The sequence below is a fragment of the Pyrus communis genome, chromosome 5 (assembly GCF_041283825.1).
Source record: "Pyrus communis isolate YQ-2024b chromosome 5, ASM4128382v1, whole genome shotgun sequence".
Classification (NCBI taxonomy): Eukaryota; Viridiplantae; Streptophyta; class Magnoliopsida; order Rosales; family Rosaceae; genus Pyrus; species Pyrus communis.
The window spans coordinates 1,043,050-1,055,852 of record NC_142569.1 but is presented as its reverse complement, the minus strand read 5'-3'; the positions used below and the strand labels follow the sequence as shown (position 1 = coordinate 1,055,852).

Genomic DNA, 12,803 nt, shown 5'->3' with positions numbered 1-12,803 from the left:
GGCGGCGCCAGGGGTGGTGATCCACGACTCCAGCGGGGTATCGACGGTCAAAAACAGAGCTTCGTTGGTCACTTCGATGGTGTTGGCGGCCCCAACGGTTTGCTTCTTGAGCCTGCAATTCTGGCTGACGTGTCCACATTTGCCGCAGTGCAGGCAAGCGTCCGCCCATTTTCCGAGACCCGAATCCATTGCAGAAGTCCTTGATATTCTCTCTCGCGAAGAAGAAACCCTAACTGCTATTTGATCGGGGCATTTGTCGTTCCCAATTCCGAAGGGTTCGATTTATATGAGTGAACATGTCCATTTGACAATTTTTTCCACCAACATATTTTTTTTGGCTTATATACATCTACGTCCCATGAAATTCAGTTTGAGTCTTAGTTAATCCCTTGAAGCTCGAAATGTGTTGCTTATTCTCTTTTTAGTGCTTAACTTCATTTACATTTCTTGAATTTAATTGAGTCTCACTTAACTCTTTTAAAGTTAAATACTTCATCGAAGTCCACACCTTCTCTCTGACTATAAACCTTTGCAACCAAGCGTGCGAGAAATTATTAATTCAACGGCTACGCTCCTGAAGGCCTTTGAAACTATCTCAAATCGGGTTCCCACGGCTGGCATACCCATTCGTACCATCTCAACAGCTCCCTTGCCTTAATTCTGCGAAACTCGAATTATGTCTCATATTTTCATTCCCCGTTCAAAGTCTGTTAGCAAATTTGTTAAAGCTGATGATGTGGAATAAATGGGACACATTTTTCTCATTTTAACGTCTTCATTAATATAGAAGTAGGTTAAATAAGTTAACCATAACAGTGACCCTCCTCATATACCCAAATTCCTCTTCAAAATTCTTTCTCATGCATCCGGAGTAGGCTTATTGGACGTGAGCATTCACGAATTGGCACCAAAACTCAAACTCAAGTCAAAAGGGCCTTATTAGGGCACGACGGGTGCCCATTTCACAATCTTTTCTTTAGTTTAATGTCTTCATTAGCTAGGTATACAATTAACATGAACCTTGTATCTATTGGCTAAATATGCGACAAGGAATATCAATTGCGGATGAGCAATAGTGCACAAGATAATAATGTATTATATGTGAAAGAGAGAAATTTAGGTAAATTGCTTAATTACAATAATTCTTACACAACTTGTGAGACTTACGTAGAGTCGAGTGAGATCAAAATACATGAGAGTCTCATACTTCTGTAAAAAGTGCTTGATTATAAATGACACTGTCCGTGGACTCAACATCGATCCATATACCCAAGTTGTTTCACATCTAAGAACAAGAGATTTTTTAATGTGTCTGAAATAGGAGGCGGCACATTATATATTATTATACAAGTGGTGGAAAGTTTTTTCTTTAGGTGTCACATGTATTTCAAACATACTGAAAAATCTCTCTCTTAAGAATTATCAAACGTGTAACAATCTGTCTCTAGGATTCACATCTAAAGACATTAGGATTAGATCCAACTAGAAAATATGCCCGCGCGTTGCTGCGGGACTTGAATGCACCAGCCTAAACTACATGAATAAGACACATTTAACCTGAATAAATTAAACATAACCATGAATGGACAGAGGAATAGATGAGTGAAAGGGGTCGATAAGATAAGCAGCTTGGTTTTTATATACATTCAACATAGCTGATATGAAAAGACATTGTACAATTAACAGGACAAAATTGAACGTTCTTGATTACAAAAGACGTGGTTGCAAAATATTCTCTGTTTTCATAAGAAACAGAAGCAACATTCAACCAATTTACATGATAAGAACCGTAAATTGGCATCGCGACAAAAGGGGATCGACTAAACCAAGTTGAATCAGAGAACTACTTCAAAGTTCAGATAGAAGTAAAAAATCAAATGAGCTCCAGGCTTAAGGTCATAACCACAGATGAATGAAGGGCTATTAACTTAAACATTTATAAATAATCGTCAGTCCCTAGCTATTATGCATGCCACTAATGAAAGGAGGGATCACCATTTGTTAAGGTACCTGGAATTCACCAATACCAGGATATTTCCAACCATGCCGTTCAGGATAAGAAGGATACCATAGCTCTCCACACGGACCTAATGCAACTTCAATTTCTGATATCATTCCTTCCTCAAAAAACTAATCAAATTCAACTCTGAAGCTCCTCATGTAGTCGAAGTAAACCTGCATTGGTTCCATTATAATATAACAGAATAGAAACTCTCAGCATTAAACAGTAAGAATGCATAGGGTCTGATTCTTAGAGAAATTCTTCCATTTTCATCCGAGTCTCACCGATTAAAACTTTCACCCAAAAAAACACTCTCTGATCAAACGAAAACTCCAAAACCAATTCTATGGTTGATTCAACAGGTTTATACTATAAAGAAAATAACGATACAATATGGATACCTAGTCTTTTTTTGGTGGAAAAGAATCTTGTTTTATACCAGTTGGAAAACAATGCTTTTGTTTGATACAATCTGGTCTTGGTTAAAATCTAGTATCATTTGCAGAAAGGGGGAAAAAAAGTAGTAGCAATATACCCATAATACGCTGCAACATGCTTGCATTTCTCCGCACCAAGTGTGGTTAATCAAGTCAGCATCCAGAATCACAACCCTGGGCCTGATAAATAAAGCCAACCAGATACTCGAGATCAAAAAAGGTGAAACTACATGCATAGAGAACTAAAAATAAGATAGAAGTCAGTTCTTTGCAAAACCAACAATTGCATTTACCAAAAAATGAAATAAAAATAAAACCCAACAACCAAAAAAGAGGAGCATGTGCAATAGCAGTCATGTAAGAGTTCAGTTCGAAATTTCAGATTAACCCATTACATCATTACTATAAAAAATATTCCAATTATGGCATTATCATTGAGCAAAATTAACATGTTGGCAGAAAAACAAATCTTATGAAAACGGTGTGTGGATTTATAGTTAACCAAAGCATTGATTATAAAACTGACATCTAACTGAACAAAAGAATAATCTTTACATTGATAACATACAAATGCAAAGGTGATATCAAGTTTTTCAACTGCTTCCCCCAAAAAAAAAAAAAAAAAAAAAAAAAAACATTTATAACTTGTAAGTGGTCTTGCTAACTACACCTTAGGTTAAGTCCCAAACTTACAATATTTGGACGTATGATGGTGAAACTGTAACATTGTTCTTTGCATCCAACATTAATTCCTTGAAATATATGTAGTAAAATTTGGATCATCTACTTTTATCTCAAGGATTACCACAACTGTGTCTTTCAAATTTTATCTTCTCCATTACTTTCCAGCCAAAAGAAGAAAAAAAATAGGAAACTACACACATTTGATAACAGAAACAGAGATCACTTCCAGAACCTGTTGGGATAAAAATGGCATCACACTGCCGGATAAAACACAAATGCTTGTGGCTGCCAATACAATATGTGGAAATACATATACCAGCCCAAGCATCCTTACAGTATATAAGCAAGTAACTAACATTTTTCTGTGACTTGACCATATGACTTTTCAAAAATGATGCTCCAAAGCACTAATCCGGCACAACTTGCACCCACACCAAACACCAATCCAATACTTTATCTTTGCACAATTGTCTCACGATCACATAATTGTTAATTCATAACACCAACCAACCCATGTTACTGGTACAAAATATAATCACCTACACCTAATCATCTTATATTAAGAAGACATCATACAATAACAATGAATGTTTTACACTCTGCAAGTGAAGCAGCTTTCATTTGCCAATTTCTCAAGTGATAATGCAAGCTCCATTGCTGGATAAAAAAATAAGGACTGAGAAGACATCAAATCCAACGCAGACAGCAGATAAAATTGAACCCAAAGGGCAAAAGCCTTCTCTAACAAATAGATACATATAAAGAGTCGTTTGGGATATAGATATGGGTGTACCTGGAAGAATAGAGACGCACTGAGTCGGAGAGAGTAAAGAGAGTTGAATTTCGGAGGAATACTGGACGATGACGAACTGCGCAGCCATAGCTGTTGGTGGCAGTGATTCCGCTGCGAGAGACAGTTTGAAAAAAAGTATTCAATAAATCTTACAGAACTATAATAATTCAGTCATGAGCTTCGAATCATTGGCATTTCAATTTTAAGATAGTATTAACTGTTTACAAAATTAGAAGTAGCTGATGGCATAGCATACCGGTTTCGAGCATGCTAAAGTTGGACATAATCTTCGGTATGTAGAGGTATTTTCTTTTCTGAGTCTTTCTTGCAACAGATCACAGCTGGTTTCTACAAATTTGAAAACCGAAGCTGTTAGTATGGATGTCTGTTAAATTTAATCTCATAACAGTAGGACGTATAAGAAAACAAAGTGAAGGCGCATATATAATCCATGTTTCCCTCTTTTTCATCTACTATATCAGAAAAATGTGAGTGCTAAATGAGTGCATTTAAATCAAAAAGAGTTGACAGAGGCATAATTGGAGAAAGAAAAGGTCTTTATATCAATAAAAAAAAAATGCTTCATAGTTGGACATAGAAAATGAAGAAAATGATTGGATGAAACAAAGAAAGGCCCTTAAAATCTTGACAGAGGCATTCTCAGCAAGTTAAAAAAACAGAGGCATTCCCAAACAGAAGATACAATATGCAGTAAAAGGAAAATATTACCTGAGGAGGAAAAATAAAAAGCAAAAAGTAAAAAAATTGTAAACCTCAGTAGCAACATAGAATGCATATGAATGAAGCAATTTTTTTTTTTCAAATGAAAACTTGTAAGAAAATAAGAAAACCAAGTGAATAATACTTGAATCAAGAAAGTCCCCAACGCAGCACAGGGGGGGCATCTTCACTGATAGCACCAATCCAGAACTTTAAAGCAGCACAGTCCAACAAAAGCAAATCCATATACAGCTGAACAATTATCCGCCTCATGTGGTGAACAAACATGCTTTCCAGCTGATACTCGTACATGCTTACCCTAACTTTTCTCATGACCTGGTTAAAAAGATAATAGCAATCATGACTAAGAAAAAGGGAGTCAAGTTTTGAAATATTTCCAAAGATGTTATAAGAATGAGCCCAAAATAAAGATTTCAAAGTGCACAAAGTTCATGCAGAAGTGAAATTCTCTTAATCTCAATACAACATCTCTGCTGTAAATAATGGTGAAGCCTGTAGCCCAAAATTAGTAGTAGGATTCTAGGCATCAATCCATCAACTATCGAACGTTACGCGATCTACATAAACCGATAAAGAAAAAATATTGCTCTGAAATAAAAGAACTGATCATTTAAATTATTCATGACAGAACCAATTTTGATTTGAAATATGATGGCCAAGAACAAATCACACTTCTTTTCAATGCTGACCATGAATTTTCAGAAGTTAGAGAAGATTTTTTAACAATTGAAAAGACAATGGTCACATATACCTACAATTAACCACCAATAAGCGTGAAGTTTTGCATGACAATGCAATAGCAGCTATACAGGATGCCATTCTAGTAGTCATTGAGAATGATTCTCTTCATTCATTAGAAACTAAAACCAGAGAATGAAATTAAAATTGAACAAAACCATAACCGAACCGGAGTTTCAAACCAACCTAAGCACAGATTCAAACCATTATGCAAACACATCACAACTTGGTGTTCTCACGCGAAACACATGCAAAAGTCAATACATTTGGTTGTTTTTATTAAAGAACCAGGCTCAACTTAAGACATAACGATTGCACATTCCACCATAACAACAGCAAATAAATATACCTCAAAAGCCAAAGGGCGAAGTGCTGTGTCCAACCATCCAAGTTCCTGAAATACGAACTTCGGGATTGAAAGAAAAATGACCTGGTGAATAAATTTAATAAGTTTACGGATTAGTATTCTGAAAGAGGATTGAAATATTAAAAAAGTAATAAAAGGGGTAAAATTCTATACATTGAACGACAGTCTACCCTAAACCCTGGTTTTGAAGATCAATACATTTGTTGTTTTTATTGAAAAAGAAGATATTTACTTCCATAAACACATTCCTCTTATGAACTCCAAAACGATATTCAATTGTAACTATAGTCTTGTATGATAGTTTCCTAAGGTCTCTTAATCTCAAAACAACATCTCTGCTGTAAATAATGGTCAAGACTGTAGCCCAAAATTAGTAGTAGGATTCTAGGCATCAATCCATCAACTATCGAACGCTACCCAATCTACATAAACCGATAAAGAAAATATATTGCTCTGAAATAAAAGAACTGATCATTTGAATTATTAATGACAGAACCAATTTTGATTTGAAATATGATGGCGAAGAACAAATCACACTTGTTTTCAATGGTGACCATGAATGATCCTCAGAAAATAACAACCATAAAAAATTAAATCTATTTCTAACAACAACATATTGTTTTGAACAAACCAACAACAACAACAACCACCATAAAAAAGCATAAAAAAACAGAGCATTTGATTCACAGGGTTTGTTCAAAGGCATAAAAAATTAAATCTATTTCTAACAACAACAACCATAAAAAAGCTATCCCTGTGAATCAAACCAAACAGAAAATAACATACATAAACAGATTTGTTAGGAAACAATTAACAGTGCATCATATGTGAATGAACAAAAACCAGATGCATAATGTATTTTAGAAGGATAAAAAAAAAAAAACTCAGCATTTGATTCACAGGGTGAGGACAACAACAAATAATAGGGTAATGAAAAAAAGGGGGCAAAACCAATACACACAATCTACCTATAATTAAGAGTAAGGGATATACATAAGGGAGATTATATGCAAAATTACCTTGATTTCCCTAAATGGTATAAGTAAACTTTTCTCAAGCTTGGAGTCCAATCCCAAAAGCCGAGCAGCAAACTTAAAGTGTCTGTTCGTTGCCACTAATGCATTCATCTTTGCTCCTTCTTCAAGTGTCTGCCTCAGAAGCTAAAACCAGCTACTTATCACCTCCAATCTCAGATTCTGCAAAAGAACAAACCACATGCATGAGGATTTATACAGTTCTTCGCTTTACCTAAGGTTACTGGACCAGAAATAAAAAACGAAATCAGAGTGCTTTACTTTGTGAGGTTTGATTTGTAGAGGACTGGAGCTGCGTTTGGTTTTGGCTTGAGGCACTGGGAGAGGAGTCGAAAGGGCAATAATCTGAAATTACAGTTCTAGAAATCAAAATATATTACGGAAAATAACAAATAATTTGTGAAGCAGAGCAGAAGTGGGATTTACCTCAATGCTATGTAGAGGGTTTGGAGGATGTCTACCTCGTAGTGGTCCGTGCAACCAATTTGATAAGAAGTACTCTGAATCTCGTCAAACCCAGACGGACTTATATCAAACGTGTGCAGCAAAGCAAGAATAGTTTGAATTGAAAAAAGATTTGTCTGTGTGAAAAAAAATGAAATAACACATGGGAAGCATTAGCTTGAAAATGGATAAAAGGGACATATATGTATATGCCTGTTCCTCAACTTCATCTGATAGGTAAAGTTCATCAGGCAAACCTTCTAAAGCCTGACCGAGTCTTTCATGAACCACATGAAATCTAACCATGATTGCCTCGCTTTCAAGTGCCTAAATTACCGCAACAACAAATAAATTAATAATTCACGGTTCCGAATTTGAACATCTATTAATTTTCAAAGGGAAAAAGCCTAACCAGATAAATTTTGCTCCCTGGACAAAACACCCACAACCCCACGTTTAAAAGTATAAAAAACCCTCCACAAATCAGATACCAGAAATAAGATCCCTTCAAATACGAAAAATTTTGGGATCGAAACACAACAATATCCAAGAAAAACAAACAATTCGAGAAAAACAGTGAGAATAAGGTACGAATCAGAGAAAGAAGTGAGATTTAATTACCTCTTGAAGGGATCGAAGGGATCACGAAGCAGAGATGGAAGAGATCGATGCGGATTGTAGGACGCATGATCGAAGTCGCCAACCCGTTGCAGAGCAGCTGAGAATGTTTTAGGTTTCTAGCGTTTTCGGAAGACCAAAGAATACACACACCTATGCTTTCCGCTCTGTATCTCTCTCTAAAATGGGAGAAAATCCCATGGATCCTGTCAGAGCACCCACCTAAATATCTCTCTCACTCAGTCCAAACCCGTAGCTCCCATCTCTCTCCAATCTGTCAAGCCCTGTGTCTCCCTCCTCTGTAGTCGCTCTGTCCCCCTCTCTCCGCTCGCCACAGGCACACCCAGCTGTCTCCGAGTCAAAAATGGGAGCGATCGTCTCTCTCCAATTTGTCAGCCGTGATGTCCCCCTCCTCTCTCCTGCCGAGTCAAAAGCTGAGATGCAGCCAACGGCTGGAAATTGGTCCTTAAGCCTGAGTGGCAATTTTGTAAATTAAGAGAAAACTGGTAAAAGCATCTGAGTGGCAATCTTGTAAATAAACTGAAATGTCGTCCAAACCACTGTTCATATGAATAGTGCGATTTCCCCTCCTACTTTAGACTAAAGTAATGCCATCTGTTGCCATATGAGCCTTTCATATGCTTTCTTTCCTTTTCTATCATTGCTTGTCTTGTCATTTTCTAATTATTTAAAATCAATAATGCAAAGCTTGTGGAACCATCCTCTAATAGTTTAATTGATCATTGATTCTGAAGTCCCTTTCTTTATACCATCTACCCAACAACCGATATTTAATTAGTCCACTTATCACTTATCTCCTTTATTTGAGACTCTGAATCTTATCCGTGAAAAGAAATATTATCATATCGTAATACTGAGTAGCAACGATACTATTACTTTAAACTATATTAAAGAGAAAGAGTTTGAATCCAATAGATAACAAATTATATGCTACCATTAGAACAATCCACCAGGTCAAATTAGTCGAGCATAACCATACACGAGGCCGCGGGATGGGTTTTGATTATGTAATTAGTTTCACTTCATCATGATGTGCAAACGATGCTTAATTTGCAAGCATGAATCATCAATAATCATTGAAATTCATGCATCATAATACATGTTCAAAGTTCAAACCATCCATAAATACATACACACATCCCAACATCCATCCATCATGTCCATCTGACCCCAAGAGAAGAAGCCAACAGATACAACGAAACCCTACATAGCAGTGCATCACGAACAAGGGCAAACATGAACAACAAACCACATGCCCTTTAACCCTAGCACTGACCAACTTCCATAAAAACAAAACATACATCTAGTTAAAAAAAACACCATCTTATTATCCAGCAACTTGTCGCACACGTTTTCTCCATTAGTTGCATAACTTAAGAAGATAAGTGCTTCTTGGAAAAGCTGCTTTTTTCTAGTCGCGGATCTTGTTGGCAACATTGCACTGCTGTCGGATCTCGCCCTTGTTTCCAGTGAGAGGGTTGTTCTCGGAGAGAATGGTGAAGGCTCTCGAAAACTCCTTGAAGAAGTAGTCTTGGCTCTTGGCCATTTTTTTGACGTAGGGTTTTGTCCTCTTGTCCGTGGCTAGCTGGTGGTCCACCATCATCAAACCCTTGTTGTCCAAGATGTTTCTGTAGTAGTTATTATCGAAGATCATGGGGGTACCACGGTCATTTCTCACGTATTGAACGGCTTTGGGGTCGGGGATAGCATCAGGGCACTTCTTGAGCATGTGAGGGACATGATCAGGGTTGAGCTGAGGGTCAACCTCTGGGTACAACCGGTGCACCAGCTTCACACAGTGTGTTCTTCCAACGCTGTGAGCTCCTGTAATTGGTTACAATAAATAAGACCAAATATTTTAGTGTTTCTGATAATGTTTTATATAAAAAAATTACTAGAGAACAAAAAACAATTATAACCATGTTTCTCTAAAAAAATTCGTTTGGATCATAGAAGCACTTATAGCACAAGCGATTTATAAAGAAGCACTCTCAACCGAGGCCTAAAAATGCTTTTGGGTTGAAACAACACTTAAAAGTGTTTCCTAAAGAACGATTTTTCTCAGAAAGCACTTAGATTTTTATTTTAACATTTGAAAGCGCTTCTAGTAAAAGCTTTTCTAGAGCATATATACCTAGAAGGGCGACCACACCGGGGGTGTCAATGCCCATGTCAGCAAACTTCTCAAGGACAACGGACATGCTCTCATTGTGGTCAGGAAGGTATTGCTCAAGGATCTCAGCTCTGCTTCTCCTTCCATCTCTTCTTCCAGTTTTAAGAGGAATGAATGGGCCTCCTAGCTGAGAACACGGTAATTAAGTCAAAAATATGGTTTAGTTAAATATTTACTTCAACAGTTTAGCAAAACAACATAAAAAAGGTAACAAAGTAAATAGATCTGAGTACTAATTCTTCGCAATTTTGACCTTTATATTAAAAAGGTAAATTACTAAATTAGATTTGAGAAAAAAAATTAACCAACTTCAGATCTCTGATTTTACAGAACATATTTGTGAACCAAAAGTGGATAAAAGCAGAAAGTCAAAGCAAGAGAAATTAGGTATAGAGAAAATATACCCTAACAACACCCTCTCTGGCAGACAATACAAGAATATCTGAGCAGGAAACAACACCAGGGCACTCCCTCTCCAAAGCTTCTTTAATCTCTTCAATGTACCTAAAGTTTCTCATCCCAAAGCTCCTGTCCATCTCCTTCTCAGACAACGATCTCCTTGTTGAGTCCAGCAGCAGAGATGCATCACATGACTGCATAAAGAAAACACTTGGTTAATAATTTCACTAGTAGAAACACCTAGCAAATTACGGGAGTTATTGTGGCGGCATCTCAAGAAGGGGCTAAAAGTTCTTTCAAGTGCTTTTTCCAAGAAGTACTTGGATTTTCTGAGAAAAATTAGGACATGTTTACAATAAAAGCACTTCTAGCATAAGCACTTTTAAGCTAAACATTGCCTACAAAAAGAGTCTCAAACGAGTCTTAAAACACCTAACAGTGGGTTAGTACGTGGCTTGACATACACGACAGAGTCATTTATGGTGTAGATAAGTTTCTCCGGCAGATAATTACGAAAAAAAGTGACTCATATGAATGAATATATACCTGGACAGCACAGTCATGAAAGATGTTTCTGAGCCAAGAGAAGGCGGTGTTCTTGTGGCGCTTGTAGAGAAGCTTGACTTGTTCTCTGATGACCTCTTCAGCCTGAGGACACGTGTCCCTGTAGAAGTCCATGACAAGACCTGGATCCTGCTCATTGCTCTCAGCAAAGCAAGAAACTGCTGAGAGAGAAAGCAAAGCAAAGAAGAACAAGAGAGTTCTGGAAGAAGAAGAAGAAGAAGAAGCCATGGTTTTCTGCTTCTGCTTATGCTGGTGGTGATATCAGTAAAGTTCACTGAGCTGAGAGGCTCTTTAAATAAAAGGAGAGATGGACAAATGGTATTAAAATATGCGACACTTGTTGCTATTTGGGGCAATTGCATGTGGTGCTTTTGACCACCTCTTGTCTTCACTGCTCTAATTAACTACCAGACTTGAGCTTTAATTCTCTCAATTTGTGCTCAAATTTGTCACTTTGTAATCAGAAATTTTACGATGCACCGACTGAACTGGATGCTTTTTTAACAAACAAAAGTATTTAAACTATAGGTCTTTTAAGATCATCTTCAAAGTGGATATCAAAATATCCACATAAGTTATAATAGTAATAAAAGACTATACTAATATTCTTCAACCGAAATGTTAATTCTTATGTGGCGCTAACATGACGGCAACTTCAAATATTTTTTTTATTAATTTTTTTATGGGAAACGCTGAAACCGAAGGCAAACGAAGAAGGTCTCCGGATCTTACAGTCCAGATTCTTACGGATCAACAAGAAAAGCAGCAGCCCCACTGCAAACTACTCGTTATTTTTTTTGGTGAGTTGAACTTGAAAAGAACCACTAGAATGTAACACTAATAAGAAACGTTAGATTTTAAAAGGCGTTAGCAAGTAGGTGCATAGAGCCCAGGAGTCTAGGCATGGGCTAGGCGTTTTAAAAAATTTTAATTAAATTTATTATATAATATAAATATTGTCCATTTATATTTAAAAAATACATAATTGTATTAAAATATATATATTGTAATATAAAATGAGTGGTCATTTAAGTATTTAACAAGTTTGACAATTTATTGAAAAAAATAAAATAGAAAATAAATTTTATCTATTTTATGCCTAATTGGATGTCTAGTCAAGTTTAATTGTTATTTCTTAATTTTCAAAGATATAAAGGTTAATCAAAACGGGTCTAAATGAGAATTTTTAAAGCAATCATAACACAAAGTTAATAATATAAAAATTGCGTGACACCTAAGTCAAGCAAAGCTTATATGGTCCCTGACAGTGACAAGGCTACCGACGCTCTCACTCGCAATGAACAGCACTCGTGTCTGTAATAATACATGCCCTAAAGATGGGTTGGTGGAGCCCCAAGAGTAATGACAGTGTCTCACAGATTAATTATCTTCTTAAACTAATTAAGTATGGATCTCGAGCTGTTAAAGATGATTAAAGATGATTAACCACATGTTTATTAATTAATAAGATAAAGAATCCTAATTCCATGACTTTATGACCAAATATCTCCAGATCTACATGGAGCATTGATTATCAGATTCCCCGTAGACGAAAAAAAATAATTATCCGTCTCATCTGTATATTTTATAGAAAAATATTAAGAAAAATATTCAAAAATAGGACTCTCGGATTTTTTACTGTTTCATGTTTTTGGTACAGATTTATGTGCCAACATTATAAAGTATTGTGTTAAAAACATGAAGCAGCAAAAAGTTATATTCTGATTTCTACTTAGTATTTCTCTATTTCATATCATATAGGAATGAATCGTGTACGAAATCCACAAA

General features: G+C 36.3%; 2 protein-coding genes across 9 annotated transcripts; both read right to left on the bottom strand.

The window, feature by feature from the left end:
- Positions 1–1,616: 1,616 nt before the first annotated feature.
- LOC137746243 (uncharacterized) lies at positions 1,617–8,483 on the bottom strand. Of its 8 annotated transcripts, none has more exons than XR_015962191.1 (11): positions 7,862–8,483; positions 7,498–7,567; positions 7,223–7,377; positions 7,058–7,141; positions 6,782–6,958; positions 5,745–5,825; positions 4,782–4,972; positions 4,173–4,264; positions 3,917–4,027; positions 2,538–2,619; positions 1,617–2,175 (listed from the first exon to the last, which is right to left on the bottom strand). XR_015962191.1 is itself a non-coding variant. In XM_088693571.1 (8 exons), the coding sequence occupies exons 5-7, from the start codon at positions 6,887–6,889 to the stop codon at positions 4,787–4,789; spliced, it is 375 nt and encodes a 124-aa protein (XP_088549697.1). In that variant the 5' UTR covers positions 6,890–6,958; positions 7,058–7,141; positions 7,223–7,377; positions 7,498–7,567; positions 7,862–8,483; the 3' UTR covers positions 4,568–4,645; positions 4,782–4,786. The 8 variants fall into 8 exon arrangements, 1 of the variants encoding a protein (XP_088549697.1); XR_015962192.1 differs by having other exon boundaries at positions 7,223–7,296; positions 7,454–7,567; positions 7,862–8,234; XR_015962196.1 differs by lacking the exon at positions 7,498–7,567 and having other exon boundaries at positions 7,223–7,296; positions 7,862–8,463.
- A 445-nt stretch (positions 8,484–8,928) lies between these two features.
- Positions 8,929–11,506, bottom strand: LOC137726346 (peroxidase 42). Its single transcript, XM_068465263.2, has 4 exons — positions 10,998–11,506; positions 10,457–10,645; positions 10,014–10,179; positions 8,929–9,703 (listed from the first exon to the last, which is right to left on the bottom strand). The coding sequence occupies exons 1-4, from the start codon at positions 11,241–11,243 to the stop codon at positions 9,291–9,293; spliced, it is 1,014 nt and encodes a 337-aa protein (XP_068321364.2). The 5' UTR covers positions 11,244–11,506; the 3' UTR covers positions 8,929–9,290.
- Positions 11,507–12,803: the final 1,297 nt, after the last annotated feature.

Excerpts from the sequence above, each read along its gene's own strand:
- LOC137746243 (XM_088693571.1), bottom strand. The coding sequence starts at position 6,889 with ATGAATGCATTAGTGGCAACGAACAGACACTTTAAGTTTGCTGCTCGG. Across the intron at positions 5,826-6,781 it reads TACCATTTAGGGAAATCAAG|GTCATTTTTCTTTCAATCCC; the intron begins GTAATTTTGCAT and ends TTTATTCACCAG. Across the intron at positions 4,973-5,744 it reads TTCGCCCTTTGGCTTTTGAG|GTCATGAGAAAAGTTAGGGT; the intron begins GTATATTTATTT and ends CTTTTTAACCAG.
- LOC137726346 (XM_068465263.2), bottom strand. The coding sequence starts at position 11,243 with ATGGCTTCTTCTTCTTCTTCTTCTTCCAGAACTCTCTTGTTCTTCTTT. Across the intron at positions 10,646-10,997 it reads TTCATGACTGTGCTGTCCAG|TCATGTGATGCATCTCTGCT; the intron begins GTATATATTCAT and ends TTCTTTATGCAG. Across the intron at positions 10,180-10,456 it reads CCAGAGAGGGTGTTGTTAGG|CTAGGAGGCCCATTCATTCC; the intron begins GTATATTTTCTC and ends CCGTGTTCTCAG.